Source organism: Excalfactoria chinensis, chromosome 6 (assembly GCF_039878825.1).
Source record: "Excalfactoria chinensis isolate bCotChi1 chromosome 6, bCotChi1.hap2, whole genome shotgun sequence".
In the NCBI taxonomy this organism is placed as follows: Eukaryota; Metazoa; Chordata; class Aves; order Galliformes; family Phasianidae; genus Excalfactoria; species Excalfactoria chinensis.
The window spans coordinates 29,050,108-29,070,904 of record NC_092830.1 but is presented as its reverse complement, the minus strand read 5'-3'; the positions used below and the strand labels follow the sequence as shown (position 1 = coordinate 29,070,904).

The following is a 20,797-nucleotide window of genomic DNA, read 5'->3' as shown; positions in this document are numbered from 1 at the left end:
TGGCCAGAAACTTGTATCCATAGCAGGGAGAGACAGAATCTTTGAGCTGAGGAAGGATGTCTCCTTCTTGTCTTGATGTGTACAGCTTGAGAATGGCACCGCAACAAACAGCAACGGATTTAAAATGAGGATATTCAGCAGCCTGAACTAGAAGAAATCACTTATCTGTTAACAGCATCCCAAAAACAAGGACAGGGTTAAACATCAGGCTACCAAGCTTATGGCCTTGAAGGAATCTATGATTTCCTTCGGGAACCACAGAGGTTTTCTGCTCCTCCCAGGATCCCAACCCACCTCCCTCCTCCTGCTGCCCCAAGGACCAGCTCTGCACCCTCCCTACTGCTCAGCAGCTTACAGAACGACTGCATGAAATCTGTGCATGAAATCTGTGCGTGCATTTCTGAAAGCATTTGTATGCATTATTCAACACAAGTTAGTCATGCTGGTACACTACCTTTCTGACTTCAGCAGCACATACAGAGGTGAAACGAGCTCTAAATGTTCAGAAAAGTAGAAGAGAGACCTCTCTGAAAAGCAAAGGTGTTGTTAAAATAGGTGCTGTTAAAAGCTTCTTAAACCGTCAACAAAGTATTTACTTCAATTACTTAAACCCAGAGCTGAAAACTGCTCTCAAGACAAGCAATTCTCTCCAAAGTGTCTGTATTTTTAAACACCCTTTGTCTGGGGTTGCTTGGTTATATGGGACACTCGACCAGATTTTCCTTTCTAAAGTAAGGATTCAGCCCAGACTTTCTTGTTGTATGAACAAAGAAAAATGGAAGACATGAAGTTGAAAGGCTCAAGAAATCAGAATACAAATGAAAAGCATTTAAAATGTATGAAGACAAAACCCAAGGCTTGTAAACAAATGGGACTGGCTTCACCTGAACGCTTTTTTTTCTTCTACTTAGAGTGAATGTTTCTCAATACTCAAAATAAATACCGTTTTATGTATGCAGTGGCATATGCAGCAAGCGGCTGCCATGTTATGAAACTCTCTGGATTCCATCAATGCACATCTCTGCTGTCTGTCACACTCGGAATATCTGGGAAGAGGAGGAGGAAAACAAGCTTATCATTTATACAATTATTGCTGGTTTTGTGGTTGTGAGGCTTTCTGCAGAGTACAAGAATAACTTGTTTGCAACACCAGTAAAATAAGGATGGAATCTAGAGCGCGTTGTCTCTCTCTCGGAGCCTGCTCACCCATGTCAGACCGTGTGACCATCTGGCTTCACCCCAAGGCCGGCTCTCAGCACACAGTGAGGGCACAGCTTCAGACTTGGGTGCCTCCAAGGCCACACACCTATCGTGCTATTCCACTGCAAGTGCATGTCTTGCTACCATAAGAAAAAGAGCGTGTATTAGAGCACAACAACCCCCAGGTGCAGGAAATGGAAAAAAACAAACCCAAACCAATCTAACTATGCTTTCCTTAGCAGAACAAAAACAGAGACCTCCATATATAACTGGAAAACTCGCACCTTCTGTTGTTGTTGTGCCATGCTTTCCACTCCTTAACTGCAGCTAATATCACTCTAGTGGATGAACATTAGTCTTACTCAAAGCCAAAACCATCACTGCTTTTCAGGCACCTTGAAAAGTATGACCCTGAGCACCGGCTATGCCGTGCCTCTCTCATGCAGCCCTTTCAATCCCGAAGATAAGAACTGTGTTTTCCTTGACAGAAAGAAGTTTCTTAAACGCAGACTTACCAGAGACTGCTAAAACGATCACCATAATCACTCTGTTTTGGTGCTACCAGCTTTCCAGATCGCCTGCCAAGCTGGCGTTTGACTAAGAAAACAGGTTGAGCACAAATCTAGATTCCTCTTCTCAAGCACTAAAACGCTTAAGTAGCACATCGAGTTGACCATTGTTTCTTATCACCAAGCAAACAAACCTCGTTGGCAGGAAAACTGCATTAACAAAGCGACTCCCTGCATGACTGAGATGGGCTCTGGTTGCTACAAATGCCAATCCTCGCGGTCATCCACAAGGTCAAAAAACCTACCCCATAGTTTGGCTTCGAGGTCTTGCTTTCAGATCATTTTGTTTCTCCACAGACCTTATTTGTTACCACAGGAGTAACGGTTGGTCTCACAGTGCACAACATTCATTCATAACAGGCTGCCCTTTCCATTCACTTTTAGCCAGAGCTGAGATGTTAGATGGGTCATTAAAATGAACTACCAAGTCACTGATCAGCAAATTGTAATGAGCAAAACGCCTCCGTCTACAAACATTCATAAACCAGACCCCAGTCCCTTGTCCTGTCCTTTCCAATCAGGAGGAAAAACTAATTGGCACACCAAAGAATCTCCTTTTCCCACCGAAATCAGTGAGCACACTTCTGTGCGCTGCAAAGGGTACAGAAGGGTGTCCAAAGCAAGCACGTTCATTTTATAGACACGCTAATGCCAATCCTTTGACCTGCAAGTGGAACACACGGATCACAGCAGCAGCAGGCCCACTCCTGGGCTGTCTGAAACCAAACCACAACTGTTTTCTTTGGCCGACTCCACAAAAGGCAGGAAGTCGGGGACCCGTTTTCAGACTCTGCAGGTTGCTGTGCTGGCCCCCAATGCAACGAGCAGGAGGGACCTCAAGTGAAGTGGAAGCGGGCTACCTGAGGGAGCGGCAGCTTCCTACTGTAGGTCGCCTCGGAGGAAAAAGGAAATAGTTCTGGAACAATGCAGACAGGCTTTAAATAACTGTCGGGGAGATGCTGCTTACTGGAAGCTGAAGGTTTATCCCGGGTCTTACCGCAGACCCTGGAATGCCTTCAGGTTCCATAGCAGACAGCAGAGGGAAGCACACGGCCGGCACAGGGATCACAGCGCTTCCCCTCGTGTTCCCACGGCGGAAAGCCGGGCGGACAACGCCTTCCGTGCCCCCCGCCAGCACTACATCCCCCAGCATGCACTGCGGAACGCCGAGCGTGCGCGGCGCATGCCGGGATTCGTGGGTTTCCGGTTCTCCCGGCGCATGCGCGTGCGGTTGGAGGCCGCCATGCCGGAGGTGAAGGGCGCGTTCCGGGAGGTGCTGCCCAAACAAGGTACGGCCGGCGGGCGGGACGCGGACACGGCAATTCACAGCCCGATGACGTGCGCTGCTCTGTGCGCTCCGCAGGGCAGCTGTCGGCGGAGGACACGGCCGGCATGGTGCTGTGCAAGCCCAAAGTGCTGCCCCTCAAGTCGGTGTCGCTGGAGAAGCTGGAGCAGCTGCAGCGCGCGGCGATGGAGGCGATGGAAGCGATGGAGGCGGCGCGGCCGCCCGAGGGCAGTCCCGGCCCGCAGCCGCGGCACTAGGCGGGGAGCAGGTACGGAGCGCCTCCTTCGGGCTCGTTCTTCGCTCTCGGTTGCGCTGCGAACGGGCACGCGCGGCCCGAGGAGGCGGCTTTGCTCCCGGAGCGCCGCAGCCGGCCCAGCCACTGAGGATGCGACGCTGCGGTACGCGGACACAGACACGGCGCTCCTGAGAAAACGCTTGTTAATTGTTAACTCCGCACCGTGCGTTCGTAACATGAGTTTAATTACTTCAGCGCGGCTCTGCGATGGCAGCGACGGAGCCCGAGGGAACGGCACGGAGCGGCAGGAGGGCAGGGGCGGGCAGGGGGAGGCGCTGCCCCCGGGAGCGGTGGGCACGGCCCTGTGCTACGCTTAGGAACGCGGCTGGGTGATGGTGTATGGAGCCGGCAGCTGGACTCACACCTTGTGGGTCCCCTTCGGAACTGTCTGTCATCCTCTGCTTAATGCTCTTGTAATACCGCAGGTTGGTACCAAGTAACGCGCAGCGCTCAGACATTGGAAGAGAACAAAAGCAAAAGCCAGGAAGGAGCTTCACAAAAAATATTTTTAATGTCTTTTTTTTTTTTTTAAACCAGAATTTTTCACTTTTCCAGTTCCATAGAAAAAAGGAGCGGTTTGGTTTGGTACGTGCTGCCTGAACATCTAAATCTGACCATTGGAACAGGTGAATTTGTCCAATGATGCAGCACGCTCTTCTTGGGCTCTTTAAGACAAAGAAACAGCTATTTTCCCTCCCAACGCACAGTATTTCACCAGCAGCAACTGAGGGGATGACGGCAGCTTTAACCTGACCCCCTTCTAGAAAGCTCTGCACAGATCAGGGATTTCCCAATGAAAACACTGTCCTTGAAAGTAACAGCGGCAGTCAGACGTGGATGCAAACGTGGAATGATTGGTCAGAACCGTATGGCACTTACAAAAAGGTAGCTTATCTGAAGGCACCGCCACAACGGAGCGGCCAGTTGGTCTGTTTGGATGCCCAAAGAAAGAACTTTTCTTTCTGAAATTTATAAAACTCTTTAAAAAAAAAAACAAAACCAAACCCAAACTGATCCGTACCCAAAACACGTGCTCTTAAAAAAATAGCAACTGTGCTAAGCAACTCGTAGAAATTTGGTATACGATACATGCACGTACATATATACAGGCACACGTACCAAAAAGGCCTGTGTGTTTGTATATATATATAGAGATAGATACCTATCTTTTGTCTTTTTTCTTTTCAACTTCTAAGGCTTCAGCAGTTGGTTCCGACATTCAGTAGCTTTCTAGTTTCAGCTGCCCTCCATCTCCTTCACTCACAAAGCGCTTCCTGCCCCTGTAAAACAGCACAAAGTCTATTTGCAGCAAGTGGTAGCATCACTGCTGTCACTGGGAAGAGTCTTCTCTTGTCAAATGTGAGGTGTGCGAGATTGAGCAAAATAATGCTCTTGATCCCTAGTAAACTAAGGCATCCGACTCCCACACTATGTTATTCCTAAGCAGCTTTTCAGATTTCTCCCATCCCTTTAACGTTGAATGTTACCATTTGTGCTTGAAAGCCTATAAATGACATTTTTCTGCCCCAGACTGAAATACAAGCTCAAATCTCGGTACATTCCTGAGAGCTGAAGTATAATCAGGCTTTTGTCGCAGCAATGACTTTCAGCCCTACCAAACCCACAGTGGAAGTTGATGTCGAGATTCAAACCGGAAGATATCTAACAGAGAGCATTTCTGGTGCAGAATATCATGGAGAGTTTTAGCATTGACATTTACACATCCCCCATAGGGTTGCATTCTGACCAATACAGAACACTGAGGAGCTACAGTTAAGCAATAATAAAGCAGAAAACTACAATATTGTATGTATCTCACGGTTGCCTTTTTTAATCATGTATGTAGAGCTCTTGCCACATAAATGCCTGGTTGCTTTCTGACAAAAAACATGAGAATTGGTCTAATCCCAGAACTCTATTAATTCAGTTTACAATGTTTAAACTGCTTTAAAACATGTTTGTTTTTTTTTCTCCTCCAGGTTTGTCTGCATCATTAGAACACCTGAATCTTCCATCTCAGCACTGCACTGATCTCTGCCAACCAAGTGAGCGAAACTGAGAGGACAGGCAGGCCTTCATCTGCTGCAGCAGTCAGGCACACTGCTGGGGATTCCAACAGCAGCTTATTTCCCTCAGACATGTATCAACCCTGCTCTTTTTGTTCCTCCATCTCCCCTGGTCTCTGTACCAACCCGTCATACCCAGGTTATAAGATCCCGCTTCCAAACTGAGCTCCAGCACCTCCCTGTAATAAAATAAGTACCTGGAAGGACAAAGGTCTCGCAGTGGTTTGGAGATGATTCCAGCCTGAAAGCATTCCTCCACAAACCGCTCGAGCACAGAATAGGAGTGTGGCACATCCAGGTTAATGTCTGGTATTTCACAGTAAACTCGTTCGTAGCCCTGTAGTTTAAGAATGCAAATAATGATTTGGTTATTCTATGATTATGATGACTTTTTTTAATGCAATTTCATGTATTCTTTAAGCAGTTTCAACCCACTGAAAGCAAAACACCTGCAAATTATACCTTGCTTTGCCACTAATATTAGCCAGTTCCAAGAGCTGGTGTTACACAACAACATATCTATATGAATACACTGGCTGAGTATTCCAGCTTCTTAACAAGTCAGAAATCCGGGCAGTACAGAATGCATACGATAGCCCAGCTGCCAGTAACACAAGGAAGAAGGATTAATTGCTCTGCCCTGTAGACAAAGTGCAGGCCACAGATCTCAAGGAGAGATGCGATAAATTACAAACTGTACTTAAAAGAAAACAGAAGCTACTAGAAGATCTTACCCAGCATTCTTTCAGTGCCATACTTACTCTTTTCATTTGGTCCATAGTAATGACAGAAGACTTCGAGAGAGATTTCAGCAAATCCAGAATCATTTTAAAGGTCTTTTCTCCAGTAGACTCCAAAACCATCACAATTGCCTAAAACAAACCACACAAGGTTTTTAACTAAAAAGAGAACAGTGGTTTGAATGCAGGTTGTGGAAGTGTATCAAAGTGCAAAAAAAAAGTGAATGTTTTTCTGGGGATACAAGTCCATTGGCTACAAGCAGTTCCAATTCCAGAACATTGTTATTTGAAAGGAAAGCAAAGCCTGATAAAAAGGTATTTGCATAAAGCTAGAAGGTATGAGAAAGGAGGAAGGACTGGGCAGAGCAAAGAGCATTGCCTAGTTGGAGGGATGCAGAACTGTATCTGCATGGTTGCTGCAGCACAGATGGTAATTCATTTTGTGTCCAACCATTTCAAGTACAAACCAAAACTGTCTACTAGATACAGCAAACATCTTTCTTGTATAGCCTGGTTCTGAGTTATCTCAGCCTTCTACAGAGGTACTACGTGGAACAATTCCACCCTGCAAAGGAAACTATAACTTAACAAAAACAGGCAACACCCATTAGTATGCCCAGATGTCTGTACTCTGTTGTAACATGTAATTAAAAGGAAATAAACTCCAATACAACCTAGGGCTTTTGCTGGTATTCCTTAGCAGAAAATAAGCTAAGCTCTTATTTTTCAGATATCAGTAATAGTCTGGACCCAGCTAATTACCCAGCAAACAAAATGCAATTCTGGATCTTCCCAGAGGGAGCAGCAGCTTATTTATTACACACATCCACACAGTGAGCACATAAACCATTAACTTTATGTGAAATAATTCAGTTACTTAAATAACATCAAAACTTGCAACTGAGCTTCAAGTTCCAGCTATATGCATACCCACATCAACCTGGCAGTCATTAAAGGGACTCATTTCTCCTTACTTCATATACAAGTTCATGGTGAAAATGGGGTACTTCCAGTTCCTGAAGGCAACGTTCAGCTTCCAGCAGGTCTCCAGAAAGCAAGTATTCCTTCAGCAGCATATCAATCTATTGCATTTTAAAACAAACAGAAAACCCGTCACTTGTTAGATACAAGATTTAAAAGCTGCCAGCTGTTCTGCTGATCAGTGGTCAAGCTAGTAGCAAGCTGGCTCCTGAAACCTGCAGCTAGAGTTCTAGTAAATGTAACTAAATTGAGACATGAGCAGTAACCTCAAACACAGTGTAAGCCAGATATGTCTTTCTGGAATGGAATACAGGTGTGCTAGCACTAAAACTTTGCTCCAAGTGATGACTGCAGGTTTATCTTCTTGCCTGAACTCTTTATCATCTGCTACACTCACAGCTCAAGAGAATATAATGTGACTGTTTATTTTAAACCTTCTGCCTACTTCATAGCATAAATAAGTTTTCACAATCCTTCCTGCCTCTTTTATTTTCAAGTTGCTGCTGTGCTTTATTTTCTGGCATTAGCGACTAATTTATTTCATTTAATCTCTAATATTACTTCACCATTTTGTACTATAAACTCTTTACAAGTTAAGTGCTTGAAGCTTAGCTTAAAGCAAGAATAGGTGTGCACTTGCAATGCAGCATATGAGCCAGTATGTTCCCTCCACTGATACTGGGGATATCCACCTCCATCCACAAAATGATCCACATCAATTTTCAAAACCTACTTTGTATGAAATAAACTTAAATAACAACATCTTTTTAAAAAAGCAACACCAGACATCATTTAGCTGCAGGATATGCAGATATGTGCATTTCTCTGCTCCATCCCAAACAAGATAAGCTCAAACAAAGAGCATACTCTGGAGAGAAGAGACTTGTAGAAGTCAGCTACCTCTTTAACAAGGTGTTTCACAGACTGCTGGCCACCTCCCGAGCCCCACACATTGTCTATGCGCTTTCCACCCTTTGTCACGCTCAGCAACACGGTAGCTCGGTCCAGCGCAGCTCTAGAAAGCAAAGGCAGTGTTTTAGGAAGTTAGGAAACTTCATTAAAAGACACATGGAATATCTGCAACAACCCCCACCATATCTATCATTTTTCTTTGGTCAAAGTGATCCTGACTGGGAAGAGGTCACGCCACCTTCACGCTCTTGGTTATACTGCACTCAGGACAGGGAACAATCCTGCAAAGGCAGTAGGTCTGAATCATCAATTCAGAGGAAAGAACTGTTTCTTTTCCAGAGATGAATTGGATCCAGACTGCTCCAAGAATGCAGCTTGGCATGTACATCTCAAAACAAGAGGTGTGAGTTGCTTCCACACTCAAGAGTGTGTACTGAAATAAATTTGCTATCTAAAGAACTGTGAGCCTTTAGAGTTCAAGGCAAAACAGCACTTCAGAAGGCAAATACATAACTGCAAAGAGATGAGAAAACTAGAGTAGGTGAAAAAAAGAAGTGTCAGATCCAGTTAGGCTCTATCCAGCTAAAGAAGGACCGGTTATCTCCCAATCCTCATATTAATGTTTGTGCAAAAACTATTCACTGAGATTTAACAAGCAGCAAAGACTGGCCAAGAAATTGCAGTGGCAGCAAAACATCCCAGATGTGCAACATGCAGGCTAAAATCCTCCATACCACAGCAGAAACTTGAGTAACAGACTAACAATTTTCTCACCGTGAACCCCCAAGTTAGGCAGCTGAGCACTGCCCTTCTTCCTAGAAGTATGCAACTTTAACTGTAACAATAGAGCTTTTCTAATAAGAGCTCAGCACCTCATTATTGAAGTCTGAAACACTTAGGGGAGAACAAACAATAAAACCCCCCTGGCTGGTTATTACAATTTCTCTTTTCTCAGACCTTCCTTCAAACATCTCTCCCTGAAACTGAAAACATGTATTGATGAATAAAGTGCCACAGTCTAGGAAAACACACTGCACACACCTGAAACCTTTATGAAACAAAACACTTAATTCCTTGTGTATTTCACAACAGCTGTCCTGACCCTGTTACTCATTAGTCCCATTAAAGCCTTATCTAAAGACAAAACCTTTTATAAGCACTTCTTGTTTCAGCTCAGGCTCCCCATTCAAACTTAAGTGGGACAACAAACCCGACAAACTGACCTAAAAGGTATCAATATGTTTTTAAGGCGCTTCCAGTGTTTCTTAGCTGACCTGAGTAAATCTGGGTTTTGTTGTTATTGCAGACTGTGCATTTTTGATCTCTTGAAATTAACTCAGAATTGAACTCAGAGAACCAAATGGTTTGTACCCTAAGTCCCAAATACCTGATTTTCTTAGGCATTTGAAATAGAAAACCATAGCTGTGGACAGCAAGAAACTTACCGAGCTTGGATGCAATCCACGGTGCCTTTGTAGCCATCTATGTAAGTATTGCTCAAAATCCCATCTCCAACTGCCCTAGCAATAAACTGGCCCACCAACTAAAACAAAACAGAAGCACTTTTAAGTAGAAGTTGAATCTGAAAACAAGTTTTAAGCAGACACAGACTATATGCTTGGATTTCTGATTTTATATATTTTTATCTCAAAGTAAAAGCACAGCCTGGGAAACTGGAAACAGGGACTACAAACAGGAAGACCCTCCACAGCTGCTTTTCCCATATACAGTCTTACTTCATTTTGCATAATTAATTTTAGGCACAATTTAAAAGGAAACATTTTTGACAACCAACATAAAAATCTGCCAACATACCTGCGGTGCCCTGGGAGAATCCAACACCAATTCAGGTAGATCTTTAAGCAGTCTGTCAAATGATTTTTCCACATCAGTTTTGCTTACTACTGTCCCACAAAGGTCAGAGATAAGCTTAGATGTCATCTCCCTGTGACTAGCCTTCCCCTCTAATGCCAAGGAAACAGCCAGCACTGGCACACTGTATTTCATTTCACCCAGGTTTAAATCCTTCAGCATCTCCTAAAATTAAATTTGTAAAACAAAACAGATTAAGATCTCACCATTTTAATATTATAGAAATGTATGTTATTAACAAATATTTACACAATACATGCTTCTACCCATGTAATGAATATAACTGCTTTGGTATTCCTATGCACATTTCTGGCACACACTCATTTACAGCTAGCGTCTGGGACTCACTTGTGCACTATAAGCTTGCCCCCTAAATTAAGTGTAAAGGCACATGACATACCGAAACCTCGTTAGTATCTCCATGTTCAAAATATTCCTGTATGATCGGTGTTAAAGTTTTTTCAAATGCTCTTTCATCCAGAGGTAAAACGACTGTTTCATAGACACAATTCTCCTATTTCAAAAGGAAACAAAAAGACTTTTGTAAACAAGTGCTAACAGCGTCAAAACACGATCTACATCTCTAATGCTTTAGTCCTCATAGCCAGTATTCCACCAGAAAATATCAGATTATGTCTCTATGGTTGAACTGTGCACAATGCGGGCTAAATGTCATACTTCTTGTATTTTGAGTTTAGCGTTAACTGAATTTACTGCTAAATGACAGTAAATACTCCTAGCATTGTTCTGACACCATGTGAACACAGAATCAAGTACCCAGTACTCAAGGGAGGGCGACAGAAACTCCTATCCCAGCCCAGCAGTTACCAGTTCCACAAGATAAAACTTTTAGCAACCCCCCCTACAACCAATGCTCCTGTCCCTGCCAGCAAGCCTGCTTGTCTTCCCTCTTCCTAGGGCCTTCGTGATCATACAAGTGACAGCATGCACAGATCTGCCAGACATAGAAAAGCACTTCCAGAACACCTGTAAGCCAAATTATTCCCTAATAGGATAACATTACACAGCAATTGGTCCTGTAGAGTTCTAGCATGGCCAGGACTCCCCACTGTGATTTATTTCCTTATAGACTACAGAACATTTGGAGTAATATTAAAGATCGCTGCAGTCTCAAAGAAATTTCCAACTAATACTTAGAGAAAAGAAATATTCCAGGATCAAGAATTACAGCAGAAGTCCAAAGGCCTACTCTTCTATCATATCACTTCATTTACAGTCTTAGAAAAAGCTAAGCAGGCAGGAGTTTAATGCAATTCTCAGTTTTCATACAAACTTATTTTATGCAATCACCAACTTCATTTTCAATAGCTATCTCTGCTAATCTGTGATGAACTGTGAAGAAGTGATTCTGAAAGAAGGTTCTGACATACCCACAGAGCATCATCTCAGCAGCTATGGCTACAAATAAAAGCTGCAGCTCAAAGGACACCACCATTACTCTCCTGTTGTTACACAAACTTTATTTATGGTCTCATGAATGCATTTGTCGCAGAGACATCAGTAATCTGTGTCTGTAATCTCAGGGTTTTAATCTGACCAAAAATTTATTGAGGAAATGTTGCTTTCTTTTTGTTATTGATAGTAAAGCTGTAAGGCAGAATCTTCCACAACATATCCTAAATTAATACATGTAAATAAACAGAAAATCCAGGTCCCTCAGCTTCACAGTACCTTTAGCTGTTTGTACCAAGACGATATTGTATCCACAGTGTTAGGGATACAAAGAAGAGAGAAATCCCTAGAAGATAACATGAGCTAAACTCCCACCTGCAATCTGTGCTGCACTTTAACATGGTGCCTGCTTGCAACTCAGAGCAGCACTGCAACACTCTGCTCCATGAGAACCAGCAAGGAAAGAACACGCCTGGGAAAAACACACTGTCTAGTCAAGTACAGAAGGAGGGCTTGGGTGTAGGACCTATGCATGCTATCTACTGCAGCACTTCTACACCAGTCATCTTTAAGACAGTAATCCATTCTTAAACAAAAAAAACAAGTACTTAATAGAGCTGGTCAAACACCCATGTAACCTGTGAGGTAAAACATTTATTAATATGAGCATCACAGTAATTTTAATTCATATAAAATCAAAACAAGCGCTGAGCAAAGAAGTTTGTTTGCCTACCTGGTCATCATCGTAATTAGGATCCTTAATATCTACTTCTTCCACATCATACACTTGACCTGGTGTTCCCCAGACTCCCTTACCACCTGCTCCACCTGGCAAAATAGAGAACAGTAAGCAACTAAGAAAGGACAGACAGTTTACAAACAAGACTTGAAGTCAACCCAACACTCATTCACACACAGGTGTGCCTGTAGCCACTGACTCCAGCAACATACGCTGAAAACAGCAAAAGAATCTGTATGACACGTTCAGCAACTAGTCTCTTCATCACTTTCCACTATGATATTAGAAGCAGCTGTGCACAGAAGTGCACAAGAATTACCAAACTTCTTAATAGTTACTGCACTTCTAAATATAGTCAAGCCTTCAGTTTACATTAGTAACAGTTCTGTGAACCACTTGACCACAACAGTCCAGGCCCATGTATTCAATTTACTAATAAAAGATACTGAAAGTCTGAAGTTAATTAACAATACACACAATTTTCTCCTGGTAAGATTCCTATTAACTCCTATTGTCACTACGTAACAAAGAACCAAATGCCTGCACAAACACTGTGGGTTGTGAATACAGTTCTCAATAAAAACACCACCACTACATTCTGGACAGAATCTTTATCACGATACTCTCATCACCAAAATACACCAACCTTTCTTCGGAAGACCTCTTCCTTTCCCAGATCGGGAGCGCCTGTCCAGGACTTTCCCCTTTGGGCTTGTTGGTACGACCAGCCCAGCCTTCTGCGTCTCTCCATTCTCACTAACAGAGTCTCCTCTCCCAGAATCTCTAGAAGAATTCTTCCTTAACCGCCTCTTTGCTTTAGCATTTATTTTGGCTTCAGTAATTGAAGTTGCAGGAATCCAATTGCCGTTGATTTCATTCTTTCGTTCCTCAGAGCCACCATTTTCTTCATCACCGGAAAACAGAGCATCACTCAGATTCTCGACTTCTTAAGAAGACAAAGTGAAAAATCTGTCATTGTTTGAATTGCTTTATGTTGAAATACAACAACACGCTGCATTTAAAATTGATTACAGCATTCTATAGTGTTCTTACTTCCAGCAGATAAATGGTAATATTTTATTTAGATGTGTCCACATCACAGTAATAAGGAGTTCCTTATCCCCCTAACACAGACTACCCACAATCTAAACAGAGCTTATGTTAGTAGTTAGAAATCAAACGAATAAACCATTTATAAACAGGTAAACCACAGAAGACTCCACCCTTGTTAAGCAATTTATCAGAATTCCACAGTGCATAAGATCCATGTGACTGGTTATCACTCCTCCCGCTCAGTGCTTGTTTTGAAAAAAAAAACAACTGTCAATGCAGTGAATTTTCTAACAGCTCAGTGACATTGACTGAATAGTCAGCAAAGTGACTTTTTAATGGACTTCCTAATTCACCAACCAACATTCCTCTCATTCGAGGAATTACAAACAGCTCACCATCTGGAAAATCAATGACTTGGACACACAAGAACACGTGTGTGAGATTGCTTTAGTTTCTCTTCTTGAAGAAAGAAAAAAAAAACAACCAAGAAAAAAAAAGCAGTTTAATACAAAACTTGGAGAGTCTGATCAACATGATCTCACTTCCCCAGGGACTGTTCCTTATTGTCTAAGTCAAGCCTGTTTCTAAGTCACCAGGGTTTATTCCTCACTGCAGTCATAGGTAACAGGTAACTAAGTAGCTCTGCCTCCTATTAAAACACCCACTGTATAATGAAAAAATCCCTCTCACAACACCCATAAATGTTTCAGGACAATGAGAAGCGCAATAATGTCACTCCTTTGTGAAGTCAGATCCAAATTTTATATGCGGTCTTATTTCACAAAGAATCTTCCCACATGAACTCTGTGGATCAGCAGAATGTTTTAAGCGCCAAAGTCTTTGTAATTTCTTCATCTTCCTCAACTCATGAAGATGAAAAATAAATAATAATAAAGAAAAGCAATTGAGGACCTAATTTACATTCCACTCTGTGAGTCCTTGAGAATTAGAAGACACACACAAAGGCGACAACCTAAGCTCTGCTATGCAGTCTCCTTTTCTTGTGATCAGGAGACTCACAGATATAACTTACAGCCCCCGCTCAAGGATGTACACTGATGTGGCACACAGGAGCTGCTTTTCCAGCTGTGCCAAACCTGCTTCACACAGAAAGGTTCACAGCCATAAGCCCAGAATATGGAGAATATTTTAAACTGCGATTTCAATGTAGCTGAATACACTACTTTACCATTCCAATACATGCTAATTAAAAATGTCCATTTGACAATAGCTCCAGAATTGTATTTTTTCATTTTAAAACAGGTTCATGAAAATGGGTTTTGAAAGCAAAGCACACTAATAAAACATTTCCAGCCTCAAAGTGTTTACCCATATCAAAGGGGGTACTACGCTACAAAATGATGGCAGCGTGACGCAACTGCCTCCTTCATGATCAAAGAACCACCATTTAGGTACTGGAGAACACGGATGCGTGGCTGAGCAATAACGCAGTCACTCCTGTATAAGCTTCATCTTTCCACTCAATACTCCCACAAAAGTATTCCCTTTAAGCCTGCAGCCAGCTAAAGAGAGAAAAACCATGCACCCTGTACAGAAAAATATTCCCACAACAGGCATTCACAGTTTGTCTAATATTTTAATACTACAATGCAAGATTTGCATAACGCTAGCACAGGGCAAAAAAGCCAAGCTGAAGAGAACAGGTTTCCTTTCCTTAATTCTTCAGAGAGCCTTCCTCAGAACCAGCCCATCTCAGATAACCAAACTAGAACCCTAAACCCAGCCCAGCCTCCCATTCATTTCTCCAGTTTAGACAGCACGCTCCACTGAGCACTGAATTCTCCCTCCGTTTTCAAAGGAAATGGTCACCAATTAACCAACACAAGTCACTCCTTGCTCTGACTCCTAAGGAGAAAAGGAAGGCTATGGCACAGTCTCCACACACCCTCAGTCTCAGGTTTGAGACTAAATGAAATGCTTCACAGCTACGTGACTTAAAATTGCACACTGTATTAAATTTATTATTCAATATATACAACTTGGAGCTGCAGCCTCTTTCTCCACAACACTGTGACCTACTGCCCCCCCCACTATTAGTTACCTTATTACACAGGAGAGTAATATATAAAATATATAATTATACACACATATAAAATGTATACATAAAACTACGTGCATGTTTTCAACTTTTCATTTTTGCATCATATCATCTATGCACAGACATACAAGCAAGAACATGTCCCGTATGCTTTAAGGCTTTACTTGCCATGTATTAAAAAGCTACCCAAACTGTTCTTGTTAACCTGCTAGTAAGACAACAGACAGTTAAAACCTGTGGTGCTGCGCAGCAAGAAGTACCATAAAGAACATTCAGCAAGTACTTCTCTACCCACAAGTTTCATTTGACCAAATGAGATCAGTTTAGATATCTCACAGCTTCTCCTCTGCTACCCAAATGTTATTCTAAAATGCTGAAAAGCAACCTACTACAAGTGGAGTTCATAGGAAGATTGATGCAACTTCAGCCGTGTCACACACTATCTTAACCTACACTATTTTTTTCTAATAGTCATTTAAAACCTACAGAAACTCGTTGGTATAGAAAGATCAGTGCAGACCATCACAACACAAAACTGCATTAATTGGGCTAAGCATAATATAACACTTTTTATAGGGATGAAGTTCTCAATTTCAAGGCAGCGTAACACGCATTCAGTAACGTTTTCCCATTGCAGCTCACTTTAGCCAAGCCTGTCTCCTAATCTTAAACTAGATGGAAAGGTAAAGCCGAACCTGTACCTCTTAAATATATTTTCATACTTTTGAATTTACTTTTGCCTTCAAATTTGCACTACTGAAATACCACACAAGGAGTCCAGAGTCGCTATTCAGTAACTTCTTAGAGAAATGTTCAACCTCTGATTGCTTTTAAAGAAGGTTCAAACTGAACATAATCGAGCAGGATACTGTAATACACAGATGAAATAACAATTCTGGGAACATGCGATGAAGACATAAATAGTATTATTTAAAATAATTAACAAGAAATGCAATTTACAACAGAAAACAGCTCAGGTCAGATAAGCAATTTCAGGTAAAAAGAATACTGAATGCATTACTTACCTACTGTGCTAACGTAAACATGCTGCTTTTCTATCTCCATAGCTGCTGAACAGAACAGGCAATGAAATGTAGTCCTAACGTTTTCCCTTCAAGGCCTAAACAAAAATGAGGAAGCTTAGGGTGAAGAGAAGCACTAGACTAAATCCTGAAGGAATAAAGATCAACAAAGGCTTCACCCACCAAAAAGTTTTTTAAAGTTATAATTAACTACCAGTATCCACTGAAAAATTCCTGGGAAGGTAAAGGATGTAACATGAGAAAGCACCACCTTTAAACACGTCTATTTAAGCCTTGATGTCTTAGCACTTGTCAGTTCGGCTGCTTATAAAGGTGGAACCAGGATAAAAGCCATTACATTCAGGATAAAAACCCTCCATACGCAGCTTTCTTCAGTTGATAAGTCACCTCTATCAACTCAAGACTGTTCACTCCTGCAGAGCAGTTATCTATATAAGCACACAACATTAATGTTGTAATTGCATCCATAAGACAAACAGTCCTTCTGGAGGTTGAACTATAGTGATAAAATGATACCACTCCATCGAGCTCAGACAAACCTTTAGAAAACAAGACATTTTTAATTCCTCCCTTCGGGAACACAGGTTTTATATTTCACACTATGTCGATGTACAGCTGTCAAATTTTCACATGCTTCTGTGCCAATCAGCAAGGGATACAGTCCAGCACTATTTTTCAGCTACACTCTCTTCCTAGCAGCTGCTATTCCACAAATGACCACAGGTAACTGTGAAAAAGATCACCACCCATCTTTACAAACACTAAATTAGACCAGCCTCATGACTCCCCACACACCTTCTTACCAGCAAGGTTTTCGCTAATCATTCTGTAGCACTGCAAATATCATCGGTAAACATCCATCTCGCCAGAAAGAAGTGGCACTTCTTTCACTTTCTTACCTTTTCCTGCCCTGAAAACTGCTTACAGTTGAGCTGTCAGATTGTGACACCAAACGACATCCCTCCCTTCCGCTTTTCTTTCCTTGTTTTTCCCTCTTATGCCCACTTTCCTACCACAGAACTATTAACTGCTCATGATTCATCACAGACCGTTGAAAACAGAGTAACCGTTTAAGGGCACAGCACTGAGCTTTCAAGATCTGGTTATTTCCCAACATCTGTTTCCACAATTAACAACTTAATGGACTAAAAAGTCCTCCCCAGCCCACAGCTTTTTTAAGTAAATGTGCTCCAAACTTACCTCAATTGATCATTCAGGAGTTCCCAACGTTCCCAGTTACTACTGCTTGCAAGCCTCCTTGTGCAGACTTCAGTCTAACCGGAGCAAATTACCTTGTAAGAACAGTTTTGTCCTTCCTAGCGGAATGTTCCATCTGTTGGTCCACCTCTTGTAAAAAGCAGACAAAACACAAAGCCTGCATTAAACAGCAATCAAGAGGAAGGCATTCACCATTAGTAACGAGGCTCTCGCTTTGAGGCGGAGGCATACTTTTACCTCATGGAGCCCTAACTGAAATTCTCCACATATGGCAGCGTAACAGTCAGCACAGCCCCCATATGCCGTGCCGCGGGGACGCAGCACCCCGCTTTGTCTGTAACTAGGACGTGGAATAACCGAGTTCCACCATCCCCGTTGCCATGCCGACCGGGAGCCGTGCTCAGCCCCGCGATGCCTCCTCCCAGCCCGGGCTCTGCCCTGCTCCAATTCCAACGCGTCGATTTTATCACCGTGCGGATAAAATCCGTCTCTATCTTACTGGGTTACGCCACACGGAGCCTCTCCGCACCTCCCTCCCGTGCAAAACGCCCTCACGGCTCTCACACGTCCGCGGCCGCCCGAGGCACCGCTGCGGGCCCGCCCCGCGCCGCAGGCCCAGCGTCACCACAACGCGCGGCGCCGCGGCCCGCGCCGCCTCACGGCCGCCCGCCGCCCCCTGAGGGGTTACCTCAGCGATGGGTCCGGGGAGCCGCTCCCCACCGCGGCGCAGCTCGGCCCCGGAGACCCGGCGGGCAGCCTGCCGAGCCCCCTCACGCCGAGGCGGGACCGTTACCGCCAGCGGCTCGGCCGGTTCGATTCGACTCCGCTCGGCTCGGCCCGGCCCCGCCCCCAGGCCGCGCGCGCCCGTCTCCGCTTGTTTTTGTTTTCTTCCCCCCAGCGACACGGCGGAGAGAGGAGCCAACGATTGGCTGAATCCCGCCCGCCGTCGCAGCCAATCGGAGGGCAGAGGGAGCGGCGGGTGGGCGGGGCATCGGCCTGCTGGAATGGAAAGGGACGATGGGGGGGGGGGCGGAAACCACGTCGGCGGGAAGGGGTTGCTTGGGGGGGGGGGGCGGGGTGGTCAGCGTTTCTGCGTTGCTAACTGAGGAGAGGGAAGGTTCGGGCCCTTTTCGCTTCACACAGCACCCTTCTGTCCCCTCCTAAGCTCTGTGGGTGTCACAGGCGGGCAGCAGCTGCCTATGAACACAACTGCCCCAAAGCGGGCAGCTTTTTGTGGGGTCCGTGAGGGAAAGCTGCTCACACACGTTCCTCCGCGTTGATAACCAGCCCATGTGTAGGTAACCAGCCCATGTGTAGGTAACCAGCCCATGTGTAGGTAACCAGCCCATGTGTACCCATTCACTGTCTCCCAGATTTTCTACTTCAAATCAGTTTGCACTAACCCTGTTTATTCTATGCGCAGCGCCTAAGGCCGGGCACCTGATTACAGGTGACAGCCTGTTTTATTGTCAAGTGCTCTGCCTCCACTCAGCCCCTCCTCAAAGCTCAGTGAGCCGTTGTTCTTCCTTTGCAGTTTGTCCCTGCTGAGAGCCCAACAACGTTCAGCGCCCCGAGCAGCTCAGTTCTACCTCAGGAGCAGCTCAGTTCTACCTCAGGAGCAGCTCAGTTCTACCTCAGGAGCAGCTCAGTTCTACCTCAGTGCTTGTGCACCTCAGGGTTCCTCAGCTGCCAGCGAGGGAACTACAACATTACGGCTTGACTTTTGTTGTTTCTGGGGTTTTTTTTACATATTATTCCGATGTATTTCTACCCCAGATCAGTCTGAACTGCAGCCAAACTTCCCCTTGTGTAAGAGCTGCTGAGTTCACTTATTGGCCCTGCTCGGCATGAATCATCAGAAGGAAGTTTAAGAACCAAAACAACAGTGATCTCTTAAAGGACCGTGAGGCGTGATTGCTGTATTTTTAGTGATAAACACTTCCCCCCACCAGACACGATGGAAAGAAAATCTTTCTTGTTCGTGCTAACTCTGCTTTCCAGCCATATTCCAGGCAGGACAGCTTAGCATGCTCACACAAGCCTTTCTTCATATAAGGGGCAGCCTCGAAAGCTGTTGTTTTTGCTCATCAATCAAAAAATAATTCCTAATTTTCTCTTTGCACCTTGGCTGCCTGGCATGTGACGCTACAGTGTCATCACTGAGATGTGGAAAACGGAATCGATCCGTTAACAAAGATTGTGGAATTCAGCTTCCCTGCAGCAAGACAGCAGAGGAGCTGAATGATTCTGCAGCCAGGAGAGATGGCAGAAGGAGCAGTGATACAGTAACAGGAACCAGCACAAGAGAAGATGCCACAAAATAACGCCTCTGTGCATCCTGCCCCTTTGCTACTACCAGTTCTAAAGCCTTCTGGAAAATTACTGGAGGATTTTCAGTTAAAATTTAGGGCTGGATTACTTCCAAGGGCCCAAAAGCTGTCTCATTAAATCAGAAGAAGAGGAAAACTCCTGAACCAACCAGCACACCTCCAGATAAGGAAATGGTGTGTTTTTCCTTTCTTCCGCTGCATGTCTCTATTAGCAGCCTGACTATCAACCACTGAAAACCTTGTCTAGATTTGACGGTACAAACCTTCTGATTTCTAAAACATTATGACCTGAAAAAGGACTGATGTGCATGCAAGATTGCTGGTGTCTTCCTGTTGAATTAAGCAGACTACTAAAAAATATCATCATTTTGCCTTTTTTGCCTCAAAAACTTGCATGGTAAAGAGACATGGTTCATCTCATGTTAATCTCCAGGCTGGAGGGAGCAGCTTGCTCCTTCCCACTTCCCTCCCTGGCCATATGAACAGCACTCAATCTCCATAAAAACAAGAGGGCAGAATCCCACTCCCCCCTTCCCATCTACAGCTCAAACTCAGGGAAAAGGAAAAAAAAGACCCAAAACCAAACCCAATTTCTGGCCAGTGCCCAGCTCCCATGCAAGCTGCAGTGTATCCGCATGCAGCCCAGGTTACCTGCACTGGGAGCTTCGCTGTGCCACGCCGTGCCTTGCCACGCAGGAACTGCAGGGATTCCTTCCCGTCCTGCCCTCCCACCTGGAGCAAACTGCTGGGAGAGAGGCGAGCAGGTCACTTCCCAGCTCTCTTCCTCCCTTAGCGCTGGCTGGGTTGTTTTCAAACTCTCCCCTCCCTTTCTCACATGTTGGCCAAACCCTCCCAGAACACCCAGGGGAGGGATCCTCTGGCTGCAGTTCCCCACAACACGTGGAGAACCCTTCCCCCAGCCCCGGGTCGGGGGCACACACACCCAGCACCCGCCTGCTGCCAACCTTTGCTTTTCAGCCCACTTCAGCAAGATTCACACTGTTTATTTGCCCTCCAGCACC

General features: G+C 44.3%; 2 protein-coding genes across 7 annotated transcripts; one reads left to right on the top strand and one right to left on the bottom strand.

Moving 5' to 3' along the window:
• Positions 1–2,917: 2,917 nt before the first annotated feature.
• BBIP1 (BBSome interacting protein 1) lies at positions 2,918–5,618 on the top strand. Its single transcript, XM_072340778.1, has 3 exons — positions 2,918–3,058; positions 3,133–3,322; positions 5,329–5,618. Exons 1-2 carry the CDS (start codon positions 2,953–2,955, stop codon positions 3,309–3,311), a joined length of 285 nt encoding a protein of 94 aa, XP_072196879.1. The 5' UTR covers positions 2,918–2,952; the 3' UTR covers positions 3,312–3,322; positions 5,329–5,618.
• On the bottom strand, positions 3,622–20,588 carry PDCD4 (programmed cell death 4). Of its 6 annotated transcripts, none has more exons than XM_072340776.1 (13): positions 20,427–20,588; positions 17,428–17,574; positions 16,210–16,304; positions 12,719–13,018; positions 12,067–12,161; positions 10,321–10,434; positions 9,864–10,085; positions 9,494–9,591; positions 8,037–8,151; positions 7,130–7,237; positions 6,177–6,287; positions 5,613–5,752; positions 3,622–4,629 (listed from the first exon to the last, which is right to left on the bottom strand). In XM_072340776.1, exons 3-13 carry the CDS (start codon positions 16,247–16,249, stop codon positions 4,569–4,571), a joined length of 1,404 nt encoding a protein of 467 aa, XP_072196877.1. In that variant the 5' UTR covers positions 16,250–16,304; positions 17,428–17,574; positions 20,427–20,588; the 3' UTR covers positions 3,622–4,568. The 6 variants fall into 6 exon arrangements, with proteins under 6 accessions (XP_072196877.1, XP_072196876.1, XP_072196878.1 ...); XM_072340775.1 differs by lacking the exon at positions 20,427–20,588 and adding an exon at positions 18,134–18,353; XM_072340777.1 differs by lacking the exon at positions 20,427–20,588 and adding an exon at positions 17,945–18,062.
• Between the last annotated feature and the right edge of the window lie 209 nt (positions 20,589–20,797).